This window comes from Bacillus rossius, chromosome 5, assembly GCF_032445375.1.
Source record: "Bacillus rossius redtenbacheri isolate Brsri chromosome 5, Brsri_v3, whole genome shotgun sequence".
NCBI classification, from domain to species: domain Eukaryota; kingdom Metazoa; phylum Arthropoda; class Insecta; order Phasmatodea; family Bacillidae; genus Bacillus; species Bacillus rossius.
Window position 1 is genome coordinate 81952715 of NC_086333.1, and position 24493 is coordinate 81977207.

The 24493-nt window shown below is 37.3% G+C and overlaps 1 protein-coding gene across 1 annotated transcript; it reads right to left on the reverse strand.

Moving 5' to 3' along the window:
- Positions 1 to 3855: 3855 nt before the first annotated feature.
- Positions 3856 to 24493, reverse strand: LOC134532123 (protein takeout-like). Its single transcript, XM_063368443.1, has 7 exons — positions 24378 to 24493; positions 21007 to 21102; positions 16127 to 16225; positions 13776 to 13923; positions 9767 to 9900; positions 7309 to 7458; positions 3856 to 5790 (listed from the first exon to the last, which is right to left on the reverse strand). Exons 2-7 carry the CDS (start codon positions 21071 to 21073, stop codon positions 5618 to 5620), a joined length of 771 nt encoding a protein of 256 aa, XP_063224513.1. The 5' UTR covers positions 21074 to 21102; positions 24378 to 24493; the 3' UTR covers positions 3856 to 5617.

The following is a 24493-nucleotide window of genomic DNA, read 5'->3' on the forward strand; positions in this document are numbered from 1 at the left end:
AGCAACTATCGCACGCTTGAATCCGCAACGTAGTAGTCCCAAGCATTGTTTCGAACAGACACCGTCACATGCCGATACTAGAATTTCAGATGGATTCGTACAAACAATAAAAATTCATGAGTTTCAAATAAGTGCAAGTTTGAGTTTAAAATGTTTGCAAAAAACACATTTCAAAGGTTCTGTAGAAGATAATAATATTTATGCGTTGAACTGAACAATAACATTACTTTCAATTGCTTTAGCAAATGCTCGAGAATATTTTTTGTTATCAACGCTTTAACGTCTGCTATGAGCAATGGTCACTACATTCAATTGTTTTGCCAAAGAAGTTCGTCCAGGATTAATAATTAAACTTACATATTGCCACAAACAATATAATTTTCGAGTTCTTGAATTGCGTATAGACGAAAAGTAATAGTTTGAATAAAGTCAATTAAGCCGTAATATGAAACATCAGTTTCATAGATAAATTACCAAGAATAACATTTAAGTTTACTTAAAGTATGTTTTACAGAAAAAAATTCCCGGAAATTATAAAATAATGTGCTGTTATTTATTGCGTACTAAAAACAAAAGAGTAACCTGATAAGCGCTGTCAGCACGTACAGCGCTGTTGGCTGTCAGCTCCCTGCGCACGGCACTCTATGACTTTGGCGCTTTCCTGGTATCACCCATTCCACAAACATCTTCCCCTTCGTCTCTAGCCCCTTTCATTCAACACACAGTCAGTACCGGGCGTCGCAGAAGTGGCGGTAAGCAGCGAATACAATACACACCAGTATTTATTCTTCACACTACAATCTATTTAATAGATAGGTACATTAATAAATTATTTTACAATTTTAAGGGTATTCGTGTCTGAACAGTGCCACAAAATGGTGTACATAGACACCTATCAGTGCCTAACGTTTTACTTAGATTATTGGGACGAGTCTAATTTTATTTTCTGTTACTTTAAAATCGGATGTCACTACCTACTATTATATATAGGTATTTACTTTTAAAAATTAGCCACATATAAACAAAACAATCCTATTAAAGAACAATTATTTCCAAGCGTTCTTACCAAACAAACTTAATAAACACTCGTATCTCCTAACATTTAGCAAACTGTGAGTGTTATATGAATTTCCAAATAGTCATTGTGAAGTATATCATAGATTTGAAACGTGAAAAGGTCTTTCATTTGGATGTTTAAGGGACCGCTTGGTAAAACTACGTGTAACGAAAATATGTAAAGCCTTGCATTGGCCCAATTGCGAACAAGATTTTTCATGTTTACAAGTTGGTCTCGGTCTAGGATTACTTCTTCTATGAATGCATATCCAGTTGCGATGTATCCCAAAACATAATATTTATAAGTTCAGAAGAAATTCGAGTACATAATTATATATTTCCTTCATCAGTGGCCAGCTGTTTATATGTACGTATTGCTAAAAATTGTGATGATGATTAAACATTGGTGATTTTATCCAAACTATGTACATATGTGCTGATGAGTGATGAAACTTTGTGTCTTTGGAAATGTTATTTTCGACAATGGTGGAATATTATGGTTCCTTGTGACGCAATAGTCGATAATGATTAATAAAAGACTTTCAAATATCTTGGGAACCCTCATGAGTAGATAGTTTTCTCTCGAGGAAGTGGAGTCGATACTCTGCATTCACACGAGAACCTCCATTAGTTTTATGTGAAACCTAAAGTATAACTACACTTCATATCTACCTAACTATAACTCAAAATCTAAAAAAAAAAAACATTAATACTTTCTCATATTTATATTTCTATCAAAAAATATATCATATTTCTATCACAAAAACTTATTTCATGTTTCTTGGCTATCAAAATGATAAAAAATTTGAGAATTTGGAAATGCCAGGTAAAATTAATAAATATTTTCTGAAAGAAATTCAAAACAATATCTTGAAGTAGCCAGTGGCATTGCAGTTAAAGCTAAAAAGTTTTAGTTCTGCAATAAATTAAAATCTCCTTATTTGTACAACCCAAAAACGTTAAAAATGTAACTTTGGTAGCTAATTATGCAAAAAAGTATGTGCTTTATATATTTTTTTTTATTTCGTGAAAGTTAAACAACTGAAAAAGTCTACAAGTTTATCTGTAATTACTTTAAACATAAAATTTTGACCTGAAATGGGAGGCACCCCCTTAAGCTCAAAGAAGTAGTAATGATCGTCGGGAGAGAAATGCCTCGCCAGTTATAGCGCTAACTGGCGTGACGGCGTGGCACAGTTATAGTAACTGTAGTGTCCGCGAAGGAGCAGTAAGCTAGCAGCCTCTGCTTCTGGCTCTTTCTTCTGCCCGCGGGCGGTGACGTCATCTTGTTCCCACCACGTCACCACGATGGGTATGCCATTAGCCCAACGGGGCGACAGCGAATGGAAGTGCAGCCCATCAGGATTTTTCTTACAGTAGTGTACTTGAAAGGTTGTCTGAATTGTTGCCCCTTGGATGGGCAGCCCTTCATGATTTGTCTGACACTGGTTAGTTTGTAAAGCGACTGGAAGGGCAGCCCTTCCAGTATCTTAAAATGTGTTTATTTTCGTAATTTTATAATCCTGAATTGTTGCCCCTTGGAAGTGCAGCCCTTTAGGATTTTTCTGACAGTGGTTAGTTTGTAAAGTGACCTAACCTAACCTAACTTAACCTAACCTAACCTAAACTAACCACTGTCAGAAAAATCCTTAAGGGCTGCCCTTCCAAAGGGCAACAATTCAGACAACCTTTCAAAAAAACTACTGTCAGAAAAATCCCGAAGGGCTGCCCTTCCAAGGGGCAACAATTCAGCTCCCCCAGCCCGACGCAGTCAGGGAAGCTGGTGTGACATCCCCCCACCACCACCACCCCCACCTGAGTAGGTGGGTGTCACCTCCAAAGTGTCACACGACAAATTTGAAGCAGGTATAAAACATTCAAGACGTTGCAGGAATTACTTCTACGATCTTTTATTACAAGATATCTACAGCGAAGCAGTAAAAACTTTCTACGTAAAAATCTACTATAAAAATCTGGTTGATTTGTTATTCGAGGACAAAAATTTCATTGAAATTCATTCCCCTAATTTTGAAATGACATATAATTTTGAAAGAAATAAAACTGTTATAAAATTATATTTAACTATATTTTCGATATATTTTCCACCTGATTAAATGTATCCAATTTATCATCGGTCATGGATTATTTTACAATTTTATCGAACCCTTGTTTGACGTGGATAACTTCGCAGCATTTAAGTGTTGGTGAAACTGCTCTTCTTTTGAATGTCCCTTGTACAACCTAAGTTCTTCGGGTGACCATGCGAATGAAAAAAAATATGTAATGAGGCTGCATTCATGAATATAATTGTGTACCTTCGTCGTAAAATAGGTCTTATATGTAAACCAAGCTTTGAGGATGTCAGTTTCCTGACAAAGACATCGCCGCAGTTCATCAACACAACTTCATCAGTACCTGCGTCTGTTTGGCAGTATGTCCCTTTCATTTGAGGTTTATTAACTAATTTATTGTTATAGATTTTTCCGTGATAGTCTATAATTTTTGTTATTTTGGCATTGTGGTAAATTTAAAAAAAAAATTGTTTTAATCGGCACTCTAAAATCAATTATGACGGTTTACCTTTAATTTAAAAGAATGTTTCAAAAACCTTTCTTTTTACTGAACATATAAAATCATTGATGCCAGCTCCCGCAACATTTACATTTCGGCGCGTTTGCGGTGGGTAGAAACTTTTATTAACATGTTGCAGTTTTAAAGAAAGATTTGCTCAGAAAAATAAAAGGTAATGTTTCTGGCATTTTGCGTGGTAGTAAAATTTGTTCACCTGCTAAAATTTTATTTCTCTTTTTTTTTCTGGAATACTATAAGTTTGTATAACGAAGCGTAAAATGCTTCCGTCACTTGCATTGGTACGATAAACTAATATAGCTCGAAGACGAATTGTTTCACGTTTTGTGGTGTTGGTCTTGGATTTGAACAATATCACTAATCAAGCACTTTAAAACTTTATATTTCATCAAAATGAATGTGCGCACGAATGTGATGCGTCATTTCAATCATTTATTATAAAAATAACACTATAAATTATTAAAAAATAAATTTTTCAGGCCATCAACGTGGTAGGAAGTACATGCCGGTTTTCGTGTAGCCAGTACAAACTGTATGCAAGTGTTACGCCCGATAGGCGTTAATATGTCGTATTTGTTTTTATCAATTTGTAATCTTTGTTATAATTTATATGTGCAATTATTGACGTTCTCTATACCCTAAATGTAAATACCCTAAATGTAAATAAATAAATAAATAAACGGTTTCAACTCCGTCAGAGATGTGTGTTATCGAAGACTCCAGACCTACCTACAGTGTATTGTTAGTTCATGAAACAGTGTGAAACGAACAAACATCAAAACGGTCACGTGACACTCCGATCACTTCTGACTGAACATGTCTCTCAGTCGTGCATGCGGCCGCACGGGGCAGAGACGAGTTCCATTCCCAGATTAGAGCTTGACAGTGAACTACACAGTTTGTACAGGTAATTTATACCATCTTCACTCCGTTTTTCCAATTGCTTTGTATATAACCGATACTGTCCAGTTTTAAACACATGATATTGTGAAGTAGCTTGGCGTCTGGGTTGTAGCCGTGTCCTTGGCGAATAATTCACCGACGTTTTGGTCGGCATTGTAGACGCCATCATCAGGGAGCAGCTAACCAACTAGGTAAGTAAGTATCCAAGCTACTTCAGACAATGACCGTGAAAGCCTGCGAACATTATACATAATATTGTGATTTGTGGTAAAAAAAATCTGTTATATAATGACTGGTTGTTTGTCACTTTAAAAAATAAAAGGAAGGGGGGTTTGTCTGAAGTCGGTTTACGGACGATAATTTTACGTGATAACGTCATAAGAAAACATTGATGAAAAATTGCATACTTTTTAATTTTCAAATATTATTTACACTTTTTGTAAATTTAAATTAAATAATTTGTTTAAATATAATCACGAACAATTAGTTATAGAAATAAACTGAAATCAAATCAATGTCAATAAATTGTTAATTTGATATGACGAAATTGGACAAATAAATAATTTTTTTTTTTAAAATTGCTGCTTTTAAAAATCCCGCCTTAACCTGTTTGATGATATTATAGAAGATTTTCTCACCACGGTGGTTTGCTGGTTCTTGCACGCTCGGCTCAGGCGGAACGTGACAATGAGTCAAGGTTATTTCCGTGCGTCCAGCCGGCGTTCATCGATTTATAAGACGTTATCACGTCAATGCACATAATTAAGTTTACAGTTTCAGCTCTTACAAAATAATTAATCATGAGTCATTTTTTGTTTTAAAAATATTTTTTTTTGAGTGAAATGTGAAACATATTTTTTTTTCATCACATGATTTTACAAACAAGTTTAAATACATGATGTTTTGTTTTCAACTGAGCCAGTTCGAGTGAGTTGTTGTACACAGTGTTGGCTGGATGGATGGAAGTATCGGCCGAGACCCAAGTGGAGAGAGGCAGTCCTCTGACGGCTGAACACCTGGAGCAGGTCTCGACCTGCGCCCGCTGCTGTGAGACCCGGGGGGGGGGGGACTAGGAGGACTGCCCCTGGGGCCAGTCCTTGACCAGCTCCTTGACGGGGAACTTGCTGTACACCCGGTTGGCGAGGTCCTTGAACAGGATGCCGAATGCGTCCTCGGCCAGGTACTTGAAGGTGGTGAAGGCCTCCTTCCAGTTCTCGTTCAGGAAGGTGTTGGTCGCTTCTCCTGCGGTCAACACAGTCACCATTACCGTCCATCACAGAAGTACGAAGCACCCTTAATTATTACTAGAGACCTGCAAAATCAGCGGATTCATTCGGTGATAGGCTAGAATTCAAACACATATACCTCTTAGATAATTTTGCTATTGGCTCACTGTTCATCTGGACGAATCTCAACCAGTTATAAACCTTCAACCAAAGAAGGATCGAATCACAGACAAACCAGCTGAGACGACTTACAAGGCGGTAGCCAATGAACTTGCGTTATTTGCCCGAGTGTACAGGGGTATGTGCAGTCCATCCTGAAGGCCATCGAAACCGCGAATTTTGCAGGTCTCTAATTATTACACTGCGTGTTCATGCGCGTGATTTCAAATAAATTCATAATATAACCATTTTAAATCGTTTATAGAAACTTTTGAAGTGAAAACTTCTTTAGCCGCGTTGGGCAATTTTTTGCAGGGGCAAAACTTATGGGTTCGCGTCACCGACATGCTAGTGACGTGTTGCGCCAGACTGGCGACGCGCACCGGTCTGTGTACATGTAAACGCATATATACACTAATACAGTGTATAAACTCTACTGTACCACGTGCGTGTTGGACTCTTTTGCAAAACAAACCACGGAGAACCTCAGCCGATAACTGCTACCTTTAAGTGTTGAAGTGTAAGATGAACTGAACCTTTGAATAACTATTACACCACTGGAGTTGCTAAAGGCAACAAAAAAGTTTATGTTTATTTGATTATTTTACTATGTGTTTTTTTTTTTAAAAAAAACAACCTGAATGTTCGAGAGCCAGTAATAAAAAAACGGCGAAGTAATCTGACCTAACCAAATACACTGCAGTAGTCCAAAAGTGTTTAAACCGTTTTGGGCCAAAGACAACTTTGGGTGTGCAGTCCACCCCAGTGGCGAATACGTCGTGGAGTGTACGGTGCAGTAACCGCAAAGCAAAGGCTGAATTGTATCCCCTCGGAAAGGGTACCTTTCAGGATTTTCTGTACAATGACACAGCAGAAAATAAACTGGAAAGGTACCCTTTCCGATTTCTTAAAATGCATATTATTTTCTGCTTTAAAATCGTGAAAGTTATCCCCTTGGTTAGGTTATGTTAGGTTAGGTTAGGTTAGGTAAGTATGGTGCACTAACACAGACAATACAATATGTTTGCAGAGGGGAACTGTTTCACGATTTTAAAGAAGAAAATAATATGCATTTTAAGAAATCGGAAAGGGTGCCTTTCCAGTTTATTTTCTGCTGTGTCGTTGTACAGAAAATCCTGAAAGGTACCCTTTCCGAGGGGATACCTTTCCAGTGCGTATTTGCATTAAAACCGAAACATCTTAAGAAATCGTGAAGGGTACCTTTCCATGTTTCCACCCAGCTACACTACAGCCACCATAAGTCTGAAAGGTGCCCTTTCCGAGGAGATACAAATCTGTCGCCCCGCATACTCTGGATCGAGGCAAGGATCGGTCGGAGAAGGTGTAGCGGGAACGGGAGATGACGGGTGCTCACCGAGGTTCTTGTCGCCGTTGAAGAGGTTGGTGAAGTGACTGTGAGCGTCCTCCACTTCTATCTTCCACTTGAGGTCCTTCACGTGGAAGTACTCCTGCCCTTCTCTGGTCACCAGTTCCCCTTGCGTGTAGGCAACCGTGCGCACACCAGCTGCAAACACGCGCCGTTATTGTTTTTAATAAATTGTTTGTCTGCAAAGTCGGTTTACGGACGATAGTTTAACGTGACAACGTCATAACAAAACATTGATGAAATGATTGCATACTTTTATTAATAAAATTGAATCATTTTTATTTTAATCATAAAAGAATAAATACTTGAAATTATAATAGTAATCAGATTTTTAAAATGCAAGAATAATTAACCTTTATTGCCGAAATTTTTGTTTTTATAAGCAATGAAAACCACATTAACTTTTCACTTCACTTTATAAACAGTCGAGAGGAAGAGAGATGGATGCGGCGCAAGCGTACAATGAGCGTAACGGGACACAGCGTAACGGAACAATGTGCGTAACGGGACACTTTTTCGTGCGTGCAGCCGGCGTTCATCGATATATTAGACGTTGTCACGTCAAAACCAAACTACCGCTCATATGCTGAACTATAGTTCCACTGATTACCCTTAAAAAAAGGGGGCTGTCTGTAAAGTAGGTTTACAGACGATAATTTTACGTGATAACGTCATAGAGAAAACATTGGTGAAAAAATTGCATACTTTTTAATTTTAAAATATTTTTACAGTTTTTGCAAAATCAATTAAATATATTTTTTATATAATCAAGAACAATTAGTTTAAAAGTTCGCCTGGACCTGTTTGATATTATAGAAGAATTTTCTCGCACGGTGTATTGGCCGGTTTTTGCACGCTCGGCTCAGGCGGAACGTGACAAATTTTCGTGCGTGCAGCCGACTTTCATTGATTTATAAGACGTCATCACGTCAAAAAATATTTTATTATAGAGTTCAATAGAAATAAATTATAATAATACTTATATTTAAAAACGTAAACTCCTAGAAACATGATTCCTGGTGTGCTAATAAATATACTATACGTACAATAGATTTATTTGAAATGTTTACGTAATTACAGACAGCAATGACTGTTAAAGATTGATTTTAAAATATTTTCAAGCAACTAGTTACATGGCCCGAGCGCGTAGAAGAATAGTAAATCTATTTTAGTTACAACTGAATGGCTCAGTCACAAGTTCGCTTCCAAAAGTAAAACACTATGTTCGCTTTGTACCACAAATTACTACTTACTATTTTGCATTCAATCTGTAATTTAATAGTTTTGTTAATATTTGTGTATTTCATACAAATTTCATTATAATACAAATATAATATATTTTCAAAACAATTTGCACCAAATACAAAGATTTAAACAGGCTTTTAAACACAACCATATTAAGTCACTTCTTAAAACAATGTTTACCATCTTAAAACACTGTTAATAAAATTTTGTGATTTTAAATTTAGCGTTTCTGTATTTTTTTACGGTCATATTTTATGTGGTGAAGTTAATGTTCTACAAAGTAATGTAATCTGATTGTAAAAACCAAACGTACGTAACTAATTTAACATAAATAAAAACAATAGTCAATAAATTCAAAAGAAACTTACAAATAAAATACAAAATAATATATTTAAAAGCAATGTACAAAATCATTAAATATAAAAATATATATATAAGATTCTTATAGTGATGTTACTTAGCTTAAGAGTTATTAAAATATTTTTTACGTGATAACGACTTATAAATGGCTGAACGCCGGCTGCACGCACGAAAAATTGTCACGTTCCACCTGAGCTGAGCGTGCAAGAACCGGCCAACCACCGTGCGAGAAAATCTTTTATAATATCAACCAGGTTAAGTTGGGCTTTTTAACTAATTTTTCGTAATTATATTTAAACAAATTATTTAAATTAAATTTGCAAAAACTGTAAATAATATTTGAAAATTAAAAAGTATGCAATTTTTCATCAATGTTTTCTTATGACGTTATCACGTAAAATTATCGTCCGTAAACCGACTTTACAGACAACACCCTTTTTTTTTAATTGACATTTTTTCAGACTAAATTTGAAAGCAAGCCAACAGCTGGTAGCTCATGGATCATGGCTCAAGGGTCATGGCCATGACTCATGGCTCATTGCGCATGGCCCATGGCTAATGACTCCTGATCATGGCCATGGATCATGGTCATGGATCATGTTCATAGCTCATGGTCATATCTCATGGTTATGTCTCATGAACATGGTGCATGGTTCATGACTCCTGGTCATGACTCCATGGATCATGGGCATGGCTCATTGACATGGCTTATAGTTCATTGTCATATCTTATTGCTCATGGCCATGACTCATGGCTCATGACTCCTGGTCATGGCAATGGATCAAGGTCATGGCTCATGACGCATGGCTCATGGCGCATGGCTCCGGGCGCAGGAACTCACTGAAGTTGTACACGCACTCCCCGTTGCCGGCGATGGGCAGCTGCAGTATCTTGCCCTCCATCTCGTAGTGACCTTCGAACCTCATGTAGGGCGTCCTCATGTCCATCTCCAGGTAGTACTTGGACAGGTCAGTCCTGCACACGTGACCACAACATACAAGTCCTGCCAGGCCCGCGTGTATGTGTGGAGGTTACGTCCTTGAACCATTCTTGCATCAGGGAAGACTGATTAGAAAAAAGGTTTAATGAGCATACGCAATTACTAGAGACCTGAAAAATTCGCGGATTCATTTCGCGATAGGATAGAGTCCAAAAACCTTTGACATAATTTTGCTTCAGTGATTGGGCCACAGTTTATCTGAAGGACTCTGTGCCAAAGCAAAAATCTTTAACAGAATAATTAGCGAATCACGATCATTCCAGTCAACAGGTGTTACGAGTCGGTAACCAATCAGCAGATGTAATTTGCACGAGTGCATAGAGGATCATGGAGTCTATCCTTTAGGGATTTGAAATCGCGAATTTTATAGGTCTGTAGCCATTACTGTTACATTTGGTAAAAAAAAACTAACCTGTAATAAAGATTACTAATAACGAAAAAAAATCTTCATTAAAAAATAAATATAAAATAATTTGAGGCAGGACTACACGCCTCAAAATAATATTAAATAAAAAATAAATATTTGTTTATTATAAATATATTGTATTACACATCTGTGATTAAAATGATCGGAATGAGTATGGTTTTATTTGGTTAATGGATATTGCCATTATTATATAGATCTATACTTCTGAATTTTAACATAGGGCTAAGAGGAGAGGGGTAAAAATTTTGGGAATTAAGTAATAATAAGCATAACTAGGGTTCAACTTAAGTCTTGGATAATAAATTTGATACCTGTACTCAAAATTCAAATAAGGTTGTGATTATAACAAAAATCTTAAAATAATATAGGTATCTGTAATAAAATTAAATTATTTAATTATTCTAATTTTATCTATAGCTAAAGTAAATTAAATTGTAAGCGTAAATGGTATCATAAAATTAATTAAAATCAATCGCATTTTTTTTTAAATTGGTTATCTTATGAAATGCTTAGGATGTGTGATTTCATTAATGTAAAATATATCGTCAAGTACACTAAAACGGAAATTATACAATTGAGTAGTTAATCTATGATATAAATTTTAAATGGGTTTACGCATAACCACTATACAACACAGCATTCCTAAACACTTTGGTAAGGAATTAAATCGTATATACACCAGACAATTTGTGTCTATTTCTTTAGTAAAAATGTTTCGAATTTATCACCTACTTTTCTTATAGTGGTGAAATATTAGCAATACCCTGAAATTGCGCGAGTGAATCCGGGTTATCAGCTAGTTTATACTATTATAATTCTTTAACTGCCTCATCGATTTTTATGAACCTTTTTGTGTTTAAAAGCTTATGATTAAACTTAAAATCTTGGACATGTTATATCTCTCTAGAACACGAGAGCCGCTTAAAAGAAACGATAGATTAGGAGGTAAATTGTGTTGAAACAAACATGGCGTCAAAAATACTAGAAATTGGAAATATACAGTTGAGCCTTTTAGCGTACAAACCGGTAAAAATGAAGAAAACTCTCTTACACCAGCCAATGCCGATGCCAGGATTTTGTGAGGGAGGGGCACCAATACACCCATTAAAATAATTTTTATGAGAAAGTGTTCCTCTTAATAGTGTTTTAAACTAAAATGTTTACACTAAAACCTCAGAAAACAGTAAAATTTTAGAAGTGAAATATTTACACCTAGAAATTATTTAAGCAATGATTTTGCTTGAGAAAAAAAATATTTTGGTTTATGTTAAATTGTTTTAATACTTTTTGTCATTAGTCAATTGTTTGATCTCTTCGTTAAAACAAGTAATAAATACATATTTATTAAGGTTATTTCATTCATGAAACGCAAATTCCAAGTCTGTATGAAAGACGTACTTAACTAGCACGCATTAAATAAAGACTTTTTGCAAACAATTCCTGTCGGACTAGATGTGGAAGGAAATGCATTTATTATAGCCCACAATGAGGATTTCAATAATCCTTCCAAATATGTAGCTAAGTTGCTGTAATTTTCTTATTCTGTCTTCGTTTGTTTATTTGTATGTTTTTTTATTTAAATCCTTGAAGGGAGGGTCTGGACCTTCGGACCTACCCTCCTCCCCCCCCCCCCCCCCCCGGCTACGTCCCTGCATCAGCCAATGAGAGCTCTGCAATCATTCGCTCCAGTGTGAGGACAGAGAAGCATGACCTCGAGTGAAGAGAATGGACGACATTCCTAAGCCTGCACAAATAAGGAAAGTGGTATTTTTCCGTTCAGGCTGCTGGCCATGTGCAGCACAACACTTGACTTTCTGAAAGTTTAGTTGCTTGAGAGACTTCACGAACTGTGTTCACTATAGCAACCATTCTTAACTCGATTGGCTGGGATCAATGAGAGAAGCTCTTTCTGCAGATGATTGGACCAAGGAAAATGCAGTTGCTGTACATTTTAACGTCCGTGCCACACGCTTTTGAAAATAAAAATAACAACCAATGGTTGACAAATATCTTGACCTGCAACATTTCTACAAACAGAAACTGCTATCAGGCGACCAGACACATTTAAGGTCCCCTTTCGTGGATGGCCTGCCCTTTCCGCTGAACTGTCAGTCGATGTGTCTGATTAGTGAACAAATGAGAAACTCTTATCAAAATTAGTTCCGAACTTTGGGACAATTATTTGAGGCATTTTTTTAGATGAGCAGCCAACAATATAAACGTGTTTCATTTTCAGAACAAGTGTTTTGTTTGAATATGAGCCACTGATATGTCATGTTGCTGCAGGCAACTTTCATACACTTTTATACACTAAATTCAGTATAAAAAAACAGTGCAAAAACTTTCTTTATGGCGAAGAGAGCTACTATTACTTTAAAGGAAAGATTTCATTACAAACCAAACAATGAAACCGCAAAGAAATGTTAATATCAAAAACAAACATGATACAAAATCATTTTACTAGTAAAAGTGGTATCATCGTAGTTTTGATTCACAATTTATGTTATTCAAACATAATGGCAGGTTTTGATATTTTTTGCATTAAATAAATCGGGTTTGCGGTGATTGGTTAGGGGAGGCGTGGCTGGGTTTTTTGAGGACTTTGGCCAATTCCTTGAGGACTCTGGTCTCACGACGCGGGGATGCACCGCTAGAAATTACATCAGACTTCCTTCGTAATATCAGATAGCTGGATCTTCGTGCAAACTACGTTGTAGTTTGACTTCCCGAGTTCTGTTTATGGGGTAAGAACATTTATTTTTTGCCGGAGTCTTAACAATTTTTGACGTGACAACGTCTAATAAATCGATGAACGCCGGCTGCACGCACGAAAAAGTGTTCCGTTAAGCACATTGTCCCGTTACGCTGTGTCCCGTTACATTCATTGTACGCTTGCGCCGCATCTATTTCTCTTCCACTCGATTGGAACAACCATCGATTTGACTTTTTCGAGGCACATTAAACTTGAAACACTCCCATTCATTTCCTACTTTTCCTATCATCGTCCTATCCTTAACAGAATAACACAGATTGCAAGAAGTTAAATAGCAAACATGTATAAAAGTTATAGTTAAAATAATCTCTTCGTTAAAGTAATAAACATATTTGAATTAATGAGTGCAAATAAAAGTAAATTTATCAATTAAATTGTAGATTTCATTTCACTCCTTTGTATCCATACAAAATAGTGATAATTCGATAAAAATGATTCTATTTTATTCATAAAAATATGCAGTCATATGCAGTCATTTCATCAATGTTTTGTTATGACGTTGTCACGTTAAACTATCGTCCGTAAACCGACTTTACAACAATTAATTTTTTTTTTTTAATGTTTTGCGTGGATTACTGTTTTCGTGCGTGCAGTTCAAGAAAGACCCCTGGGAGCGGGGAGCGGGGGGGGGGGGGGGGGGGGACACTCACTTGACCTCCTGCACGGAGAACTGGCTCAGGCCGAACACGCTCACGTTGCTCATGACCTGGCGGAACTTGTAGTTGCCGGAGCCCTCCTCGAACACGAGCTGCTCGATGAACAGCGGCTCCAGCGAGGGCAGACCCAGGTCCTTGATGCCTGCGGCCAGGTCACGTGTCACTGCCACCCACTGCCACCCACTGCCAGCCACTTACCACACACTGCCACCCACTGCCACCCACTGCCACCCACTTCTACCCACTGCCACCCACTGCCACCCTACTGCCACCCACTGACACCCACTGCCACCCACTCACACCTACTGCCACCTACTGACACCCACTGACACCCACTGCCACCCTACTGCCACCCACTGACACCCACTGACACCCACTGACACCCAATGCTACCCACTGACACCCACTGACACCCACTGACACCCTACTGACACCCACTGACACCCTACTGCCACCCACTGACACCCACTCACACCTACTGCCACCTACTGACACCCACTGACACCCACTGCCACCCTACTGCCACCCACGGACACCCACTGACACCCACTGCCACCCACTGACACCCACTGACACCCTACTGACACCCACTGCCACCCTACTGCCACCCACTGACACCCACTCACACCTACTGCCACCTACTGACACCCACTGACACCCACTGCCACCCTACTGCCACCCACTGACACCCACTGACACCCACTGACACCCAATGCTACCCACTGACACCCACTGACACCCACTGACACCCTACTAACACCCACTGACACCCACTGCCACCCACTGACACCCAATGCCACCCACTGCTACCCACTGCCACCCACTGCCACCCTAATGCCACCCTACTGCCACCCACTGACACCCACTGCTACCCACTGACACCCAATGACACCCAATGACACCCACTGACACCCACTGACACCAACTGCCACTCACGGTTACCCACTGCCACTCCTTACCCACTGAAGTCTGCGGTGCGACGACCCAATTTCCTTGATCGCGCAACTCATACTTCTCTAGGCGCCCGATCAAAGAATAATGGAGAGTGAATTTGTACCCACACAACAAAATTTTCTCAGGATTGAAAAAAATTACATATGAGCTTTTAGATCTCATACTTAGGTGAATACATTGAATATTGCTCCTTATCATTAAATCATTCATTTATAGCGAATAAAAGGGATATAAATTGTGTCTATAAACGTTTTCAACTGTACCTAAGTACACGCACACATTTTTAAAAATAAAATCAAGAAATTTGCGGAAATGCTTCTGGAACCAAATAAAACTCCAGATGCCTTTTTGTGCGACTTGACAAAATTTGTATTCCAATCGCTGGTTTGCTTCGAGGCAATGGTCAGCTAGAAACAGAACAGAGTGTCTGATCACGTCAGCCACTGAACTGTCAATTCTGACTCTAACGTGTTGAGGGTTGGGGATCGTAACCTGGAGTTCGCTATACCTGTACGCCTTTACGTTATTATGAATGATTAACTGTGTGTTTTATAGCTACTACGTCGGAGAACTTTAGAATTAATTAGTTGACAGAATCATATTTGCTGACATACAGCTTTTAGGCAAGTATAAAAACACATCGTGAGTTATTTCAATTAGATAAATAATACATTTCAAACAAATTAAATCAATGGTGTAAGTTTGAATATAATTTAAACCCTTTCAAACGTTCAGCGAGTTTCAAAATGTTTATTTTTCGAACTTTTTAAGTGGAGCTTTTACAACAGTTTCATTCAAATCATGTTAAGCTTCGAATCTTGCATCTACCACAATATAGTGCGTAAAATAATTTACAAATGGCTGCTCTCAATGTTTTACAGTTAATACTTTAGGGTTAATTAGTTGACTGTTTGCTTTTTATGAATAAAATAAACAACATACGTAATCCCACATTTTCAAATATTAAATTATTTTATATATATTACCTTACAGTGTCCCATTAGCAAAAATTTACAATGAATAATAATAAAATAACTGCTCGTATGCTTCCATAACTTTATACCTTATTGCTTCGTACGTAAGCAACTAAATTTACGCTAGCATTCTATACTTGTTGTAAACAGTGTGGCCGTGGAGAAGTTAGTCAAAATACATTCATGCGTTACCTCGTAGTAGCAGCCTGTTCCAAGATAATTTATTAACTCATAATTATTCCCATAGTTATTTTCCTGATGTGTTTTACATATTTTTAGTAAATTGAAAGTTTGAGATCCAAATTTGAAATTTAAAAAATGGGATACAATTGAAGTTAATATGGCGTATAGATGAAGTTAAATTAATCTCTGAAGGTATTCGTTAGATTTTAAAATTAGTATGCAAAGAGTACTCACCTTCTTGTAACTTAGGCCTTAGCGCCTGCACTGTGTTCTTAATGCACTCGTTTAGCTTCGGGTCGGTGTAGCTGCAAATTTTGTCGAAGTACTCTGAAGCTGTAACATCATGAAGAGAAAAGTCACACATCTGCCTATTTACTAACGAAGCTAAATTTATTGTGAATAAGAATGTGTTTATATGGATATAAAGTTAAAATAGAACCACGTAGTAAATATTTTACTGAAAAAAAATGTTAGTGATAGAATTTAAATATTTCGTCATGCAATATGTGTAAATGATTTTAGCTTAATTTGAAAAAAAAAAATATAGGTATATAATCGCTGTACTGAATTACTTTTATAATTTTATCAGATGATCACAATTGAAAATTTCATAATCCAAAAGGAACGTAAGTAAATGTGTATTCGTCAATAAATAACAGTCAAAATTTCGGAATAAAATGTATTTTATGGGTGCAACTGATGAATTGCGATTTTAGTTTGAATATTAGAACTATTTATTATATTTTGGTGACTCGTAGAAAGAACTGAAATGAAGAAAAATATTTTTTTACTGATACATTCGTGGCATTAAATTTAATTTTATCTTATTATAATCTTAAGTGATAGTCATTATTACAAAACTGATGTTATGGACTTATGATGAAGATTCTGTTTTGTTGTTGAAATCACACGACGCCCAATCCAGGAATGTAGTGTGATGTCGGTAAGAGTCCTTGACCTGGAAGGATACTCTGATTGGTGCTCGGTGTAATGTCTGAGCAACTCGGCAACAGGTTTCTCCGCTCGCTCAGCCTTGAGTCTGCAGCTCGTGTGTTTCGCCATGCAGTAGCGCCGCTCTTCAAACCACACTCCCTGGCCGAGATAGCGGCCGGCTGCCGTACACGCGTGTGTGAGGGCACCTCAGTCAATAAAGGGTGTCTTTCTAACCTAAACAACAGGGTGGTGTTTCATGTTGGTAGTGACCAATCGTGGATAGTTTTTGACGTGACAACGTCTAATAAATTGATGAACGCCGGCTGCACGCACGAAAGAGTGTCCCGTTACGACGTGTCCTGTTACGCTCATTGTACGCTTGCGCCGCATTTATCTCTCTTCCATTCGATTGAAACAACCATCGATTTGACTTTTTCGAGGCACATTAAACTTGAAACACTCCCATTCGTTTCCTACTTTTCCTATCAGCGTCCTATCCTTAACAGAATAACACAGATTGGAAGGAGTTAGATAGCAAACATGTATTAAAGTTATAGTTAAAATAATCTCTTCGTTAAAGTAATAAACATATTTGAATTAATGAGTGCAAATAAAAGTAAATTTATCAATTAAATTGTAGATTTGATTTCACTCATTCTTTTTATCAATACAAAATAGTGATAATTTAATAAAAGTGATTCAATTTTATTCATAAAGGTATGCAATCATTTCATCAATGTTTTGTTATGACGTTGTAACGTTAAACTATCGTCCGTAAACCGACTTTACAGACAACCAATTTTTTTTTTTTTTAGCTTGTTATGAAAAGAATAAATGTTATTTTACGTTAATAATTCTCTGATCTTGCATGATTTCATACAATAATCTATTTGATTTTTTTTTCCAAAGATAAAGATTGAGAGTAAGGATGATAAAAAATTAAATATGTTTTGCAATTAAAAAAAAGGGAGGGTTGTCTGTAAAGTCGGTTGACGGACGATAATTTTACGTGATAACGTCATAGGAAAACATTGATGAAAAATTACATACTTATTAATTTACAAATATTATTTACAGTTTTTGCAAATTTATTTAAAATATTTTTGTTTAAATATAATCACGAACAATTAGTTAAAAAGCCAGCCTTAACCTGTTTGGTATTATTGAAGATTTTCTCGCACGATAGTTGGCCGGTTCTTGAACGCTCGGTTCAGGTGGAACGTGACAATGAGTCATGTTTTTTCGTGCGTGCAGCAGGCGTTCATCGATTTATAAGACGTTATCGCGTCAAAAATTGTAACACAAAGTTTCTTTTACTTTACTTTTTTTTTACTTTTCTTTACTGGTTCAATCGCTCAAAAATAACATTACTACTTCACTCAGCAACTTCTGCACCATTAATAACAATAATAAAAAACTGGTACTGAAAGTATAGGGAATTCTCGGTTCCGTTGAAGACGGGAAGCCTAAGATGTACATCAAGTTCTGTCCCTGCCCGATTACACCCGAACAATTTACCTTCGGCCAACCACGGGTTTATTTATATATATTTATATTTCTCTGTTTATTTTAATGTAGCTATACTAACCTAACTAACCGTCCATAGTGTTTTAAAGTGTTTTAATGTAGCTAACCTAACCGACCACTTTTAATATTTGAATTCATTTTTCCTGCGCAAAAATAAAACCAATCCCGAAGTTGGCCGAAGGTGAATTGTTCGGGTGTAATCGGGAATGGCAGAACTTTATTTACATATTAGGTCTCTCGTTGAAGACTTTTGCCGAAATCCCCGGTTCTGAAGATCGATTACCGTTATATCGCCACGAATATACCTGACGTCGCTTGTTTTGGCAACACGTTAGTCATGTAACCAGCTGCCTGGCTCCGAGTGGTCAGGAACCTGTTCTTAGCTGCGTGCTCGAAGCTGTTCGTGCAGCTAACAACCACCCCCTCCCTCCCCCTCCTACATAAAGGTGCACCAGTCCCGACCACAACTGGTTCCTTCACGCCAGAAGGTCGCGACTGCCTCTCGGAGGTCATGAAGCGGTCCTAACTGCAGGCTCGGTCGCACACGTGCTGTGTGACTTCTTCAGCTCTCGGCATACGGCATATTCGGGGGGTGGGGGGGTTATTTCGCGAATGGGATGGAAATGTGTAACCACCATGCTGCCATCTGTGGCGGATAGTGAAAACCAAACTCCACAAAGCCGAAGCTAAACGTTAAAAGTATTAACGGTTTAACGGATTTCAACAAGGTGGGCAGTAAATTTAATAGAATTCCTTGTCGAGAATCAAGTCAAATTCCAGGGGTTTCGCTTTTGTCGGAGCCGTTTTATTATATAGTTTGAAATTTCGCTCTACAAATTATAATGATTCGATAGTCGACGTATCTGCTCCGGCAGCGAATTCTAGCGGCGGGTGCGGAAACTACGTGTGAATCGCGTCCAGAAGCGTAGTTTAAAACACAATTTGCGTATGTTTATCACGCTCGGCATTATTTTAAAGAATTCTACGTTAAATTACGTGTCCCAGTTTTCGTATTACAGGTGTATTTGCAACATCAGAGCACACGGTTTTTCTCGTTACCGAGGTGTGATTTTACAAATCTCTGGCGAGTATCTGATAGACTCGCTCACCTGTTTTTTATTATTATTAGTTTATCGTGATTACTATTATTTAAAGGTTGTCTCTGTATATTTTAAATGATAAATCTGTTTCGTTCCTTTTATTTTGTCGCAAATATTTATCAATAACTTGACTGTTTGCACCCATTACATTTTACATAGTGAGTGTATGTTGACAATACATCTAACGGGACAACAAAGGAAAGAGAGTAATCTTGTTAAAATTTACATTAAATGGAAACGGTTTACGTTTCCAATACGAATCTTTAAAGTAGAGAAGGGCACAGTTGAAGTTAAAGAAGCGAAAAAAGTAAAATAAATGAAATAATATTCAAATGATTAACGTGTGTAAAGTTACTTATCGTGAAAACCTATTTATTTTTCTATAACGTTTAAACAACATAGAACAATAATTTTGTCATGCAAAGAATATTAATTATTTGATATTACTGAAATTTATTAATGAAGTAGCGCATAACAGATCCAATTTTTCCATTTTAATATTAGGACCAATCTTTTTAATATAAAAGTAGGAACAAAAAAAACTTCAAGTGAGTACAGTCCATGAATAAACACTGATGGCGCGACGGGATTTAAAAAATGGTCGAGATGATCTGTCAAACTTTACTTAATATAAGAAATTGTAAGCAAAATTCCATATTACCCTTAATAATTTGATGTAACATAAAGTTGGAAACGAAAAATTGACGTTGTGGCAGTGCGTTTAGGAATCTTCCCAAACGGTGAATAACAGTGATAACTACTTTAAGTCCAGGTTTTATGAAGTTTATTGACTATTCTGTAAGGTATTATTCAGTATCCATTCTAAATTACTAGTGTTAATTATGTTTATACTTGAATATCATCAGTCGTTTCACCCACCACCGGGGTGTCGTGATCAAATGGCAACGCCGCGGTGATGACAGCCGTGACATCCTTCTGCTTACCGAGACAGGATGATTCTACGGTGGTTTGCCATCGTCTTCCGCAGGATGAAGGTGGAAGGGCTATCGCAAACCCCCAGTCCTGAACTCAGGGAGAAAGTTTGCAAATCCCCGGTTTTTGAAAATACCCGGTTTGTAAATCTCTAGTTTGTAAATCCCCGGTTTGTAAATACCTAGTTTGCAAATCCCCGGTCGGGATTCGAACCCAAGCCTCTTACTCATCAACCAGACATAATAGCCACTAGACCAAATGGGCGGACATGTTTACACTTGAAAAAAAACGAAATAAAAATCATTCGCTTTCAAACTATGTAAACGGCGATGAGATTTTATTTAATAAACGGAAAGGGGGAGGAGGTTGAGATATAATCGTGCTCAAAAACTCCAAAAATGCTGTCACGATAATACATAATTTTTAAGTGAAACAGTTATCCGATTCGCGAGTGAATAAGTAACGGGAGTCCGGCCTCGAGATGCGACACGACACTTGATGGAGTGTCTCCGCTCTCGGGTGAACGAACGCGACTTGACCCGCGCATGCGCCCAGCGGCCGCCGATGGCGCGCACTCATGGCCGCTAGGGCGAGTCAACGAGGCCACCGGGCCGCGCTCACCTGGCTTCAGCTTGGCCGCCGCCGCGACCGCCAGGAGCGCTGTCAGCGCAGACACCGCCGTCCTCATTCTTCTTCTTCTTTGGATTGCTTCCTGTTCTGGCGGGAAGACAAAGAACAGACTAGAATAGTGCGTTGTTATTTGGTTCTCGTAAGACGGGACAAAAAAATATATTCCAAAGAACTGCATGCAGAAATAATTTGTCATGGCGGATGCTTTCATGTTTTGCTGTTAAGCAGAAAGTCGTATGTTCACTTTGCACATATTACTTTATATACCTTACTTATTTCTTACAGGTCACTTAAAAAGCTTTAACTGGCTCTAAATTTTTTATTGTGTTTTTTATAACGGTGAATTAAATAATATCTGTGGATAGCACTTATGTAAGTATAAATAAATCGGCTTGTTTTATTCTAGTTTGGCCCCAAATACGTATCATTTCCGAATTCATTACATATAGACTCATGATGGTGGATTATAATAAAACTAAGGTTTCTTACTATCAAAATCATTTCATAGATGATTTAAATCAAAACTATTAAAATAGGCCTAAGAGATTTCCTGATATTCCAAATTAAGGCCAAACCTACAAAATCGTTCCTGTCATTTACGTATTTCTGTGATGTAAACGTATTAATTTAGGCAATACTCACACTCTACACCTTAATTTCACTACAGTCTTCCAAGGTATTACGTTTCGGCTACTCCTTACTCCTTGCTGTGGTAATACCCACAGTTGTGTCACAGACAACTGTGCTCTCCTGAAGTTACACGTCTGTTCTCCAAACAGGAACACGTATGTGTGTCGGAATGCAATGCACGAATGCTGCTCGAGAGAAATAATTACTTGCAAATTTAAGTTGTAACTAAAAGTTTGCCTCAGTAAATTTAAGAAATAAATACGTAATTATTAATATCGAAATAGGTACAAATGCTCTTAGTGAAATCGAAGCATCACAAAATAAAGTACTTAGATAACACTTTTATAAATTTTGGCACATTTTAAATTATGTTCTTGCACTGATAAATATTTTAAAGTTGTTGATATTGAAAAACACTTATCAAAAATTCAGGATGGTTATTATTATAGTTTGGATAAAAGGTGGCGTGTTTCCATTATGGTCGCTCTTTGTTCGCAAGTTTTCCGGCAGGTGGATGTCAAACTTCACACCTTCTTGCTCCCAAGGTCATGTTCAGCATTTTATTACCTGTGCACTTCGCAAGTTCTCGGGTGTTTTTGGCCTTGATGCCGAACGTCATTTGCATGTAAAGACACAGAACCATTCAGCGCTATGAAACGATGCCTTTGATTTTTTCCTCTTGCAGCGCACACTCAACCTCACGCATTAAAATCTGATGTCTTTCACAAACTATTAGCTGCCCATTTTCCTAAACATTACGTAGCATAAAATTAATTTTATGACACATTTATGCTGCAAAGTTATCACAGGCGTGCCTAAATAAGAAAACACCCAGTCCACTCCGAGGCCCGAACATTTCCGAAGTTCACCGAGGCTGGCCGAAGGCTACTGCATCTCGGCAGCACCTACCATAACACACTGGTGCACTTATGTAAGCACGCTAGAAGTTATACGTCTGTTTGATTTAAGATACTGAAATAATTTGAAATTTGCTATACCAAAAATTAAATATTAAATATTCATAACTCAATTTTAATATAAACATATTTATAAAATTATTTTTTTAAGTAAAATAATCTAGATAAATATTTAATTAGTAATTAAAATCAATAAATATAGTGAATATTTATTATAATGTATTAATTTTCATTATATATATACTTAAAAAGCTTATAACACAATTTATATCACTAATATTCTCAATAAATAAAAGTTTTTAATCATATGAACCAGTATTCAATATCACTCACTAAATTTCTGAACGCGACTCACATGTAGTCCCACTCCCGCCGCTAGAATTCGCTGCCGGAGCAGCTACGTCAACTACCGAATCATTCGGTTTGCAGAGCGAAAGGTTAAACTATAATTGTAATGGAACGACTTTCGTAAATACGAAAAGAATTGGAAAAATACTAAACATCGGCTTTGACTTCATTTTGACAAGGAATTTTATTAAAAAAACTGGTCACATTGTTATAATTCATTAAAAAAATTAATACTATATAGTTTCCGCACACGTTAAATTACTATAAATTAATAATTTTTAAATGATAGTTGTACTATTTTTAAGTTTTCATTTTATTACCTATGCGAATTCATGGAAATTCAGATTCTAACAAACATTGTTAATTTAATATTACTTTAAGTAAAATTAGAGGTTATGGACTTGCCTAGTATGAAATAATCAATTCGATGGACTAAGTTGTGTATTTAATAATATATTATTAATACGTTAATGAAATAAAATGTAGTCATATATATTTACTTAAAGCACAGTTTGTATACTTCAGTGAACTGAAACTAAAAAAAATAAAGTTAATAAATATTTCTGCTGGGTTTTGAGCCACATTCCTTTCGAATATTAACTGTGCACTATACAATTTTTTTGTTTCAGATTGATGGCACACTGGCAAGTTTTGACAGTCACCAGTGTGCCAATAATCTCCATGATGCTGTATGCATTACATCGCTGATTGGTTACCGACTCGTAACGCCTGTTGACTGGAATGATCGTGATTCGCTAATTCTTCTGTTAAAGATTTTTCATTGGCCCAGAGTCCTTCAGATAAACTGTGGCCCAATCACTGAAGCAAAATAATGTCAAAAGTATTTGGACTCTATCCTATCGCGAAATGAATCCGCGAATTTTACAGGTCTCTAATGATCACACACGTTGGTCCACTATAGTCCTGTGAAAATTTCGTTGCATTGTGATCGCGCTTCGTAAAAATTTACTCTCATATTTTTTTTTCCATAACGCGTCCAAAGAAGTGTAACTACAAAATGGCCAAGTAACGTCCGGTAAATACGTTGAAGGTCGTCATTCCTGGAATTCGGTGACTTTCCTACGATTCCACTGTATTTTTATTGTAGTTAACCTAACCTAAACAACCATTCATGCTTTTACAAGTTTTTTCAATGTAGCTAACCTAACATAACCGACCATTCTTACGATATAAAAAATGTGTAGTATTTACAGTTAACTTAACCACACTTTAAAACTGTAACCTATATACATATATATTTTTACAGCAAAGTGGCTTTCCCTCAGAATTAAGAAATATTTAACCACTCAACATGTAGCCTCTAACCACATACAGCACATAGGCTATGAACGCAACTCAAAATTGAAATCCTCGACGTGGTATTTTAGGTAAACAAGGAGAGAACGCGGCCTCGGATTGGACTTGTGTGAATCTTGGTTTTTTCGTGCGGACACGCGCGGGGTTTACCTGATAGCGCGGTGCTCCTGTCGCCGCTGCTGTCTGCTGTCTGCTGGAGCGCTGTCTGCTGTCCTGGCGAGCGCCTGGTTTTATCCAGCCCCTCGCCCCTCGCTGCTGGAGCCTGG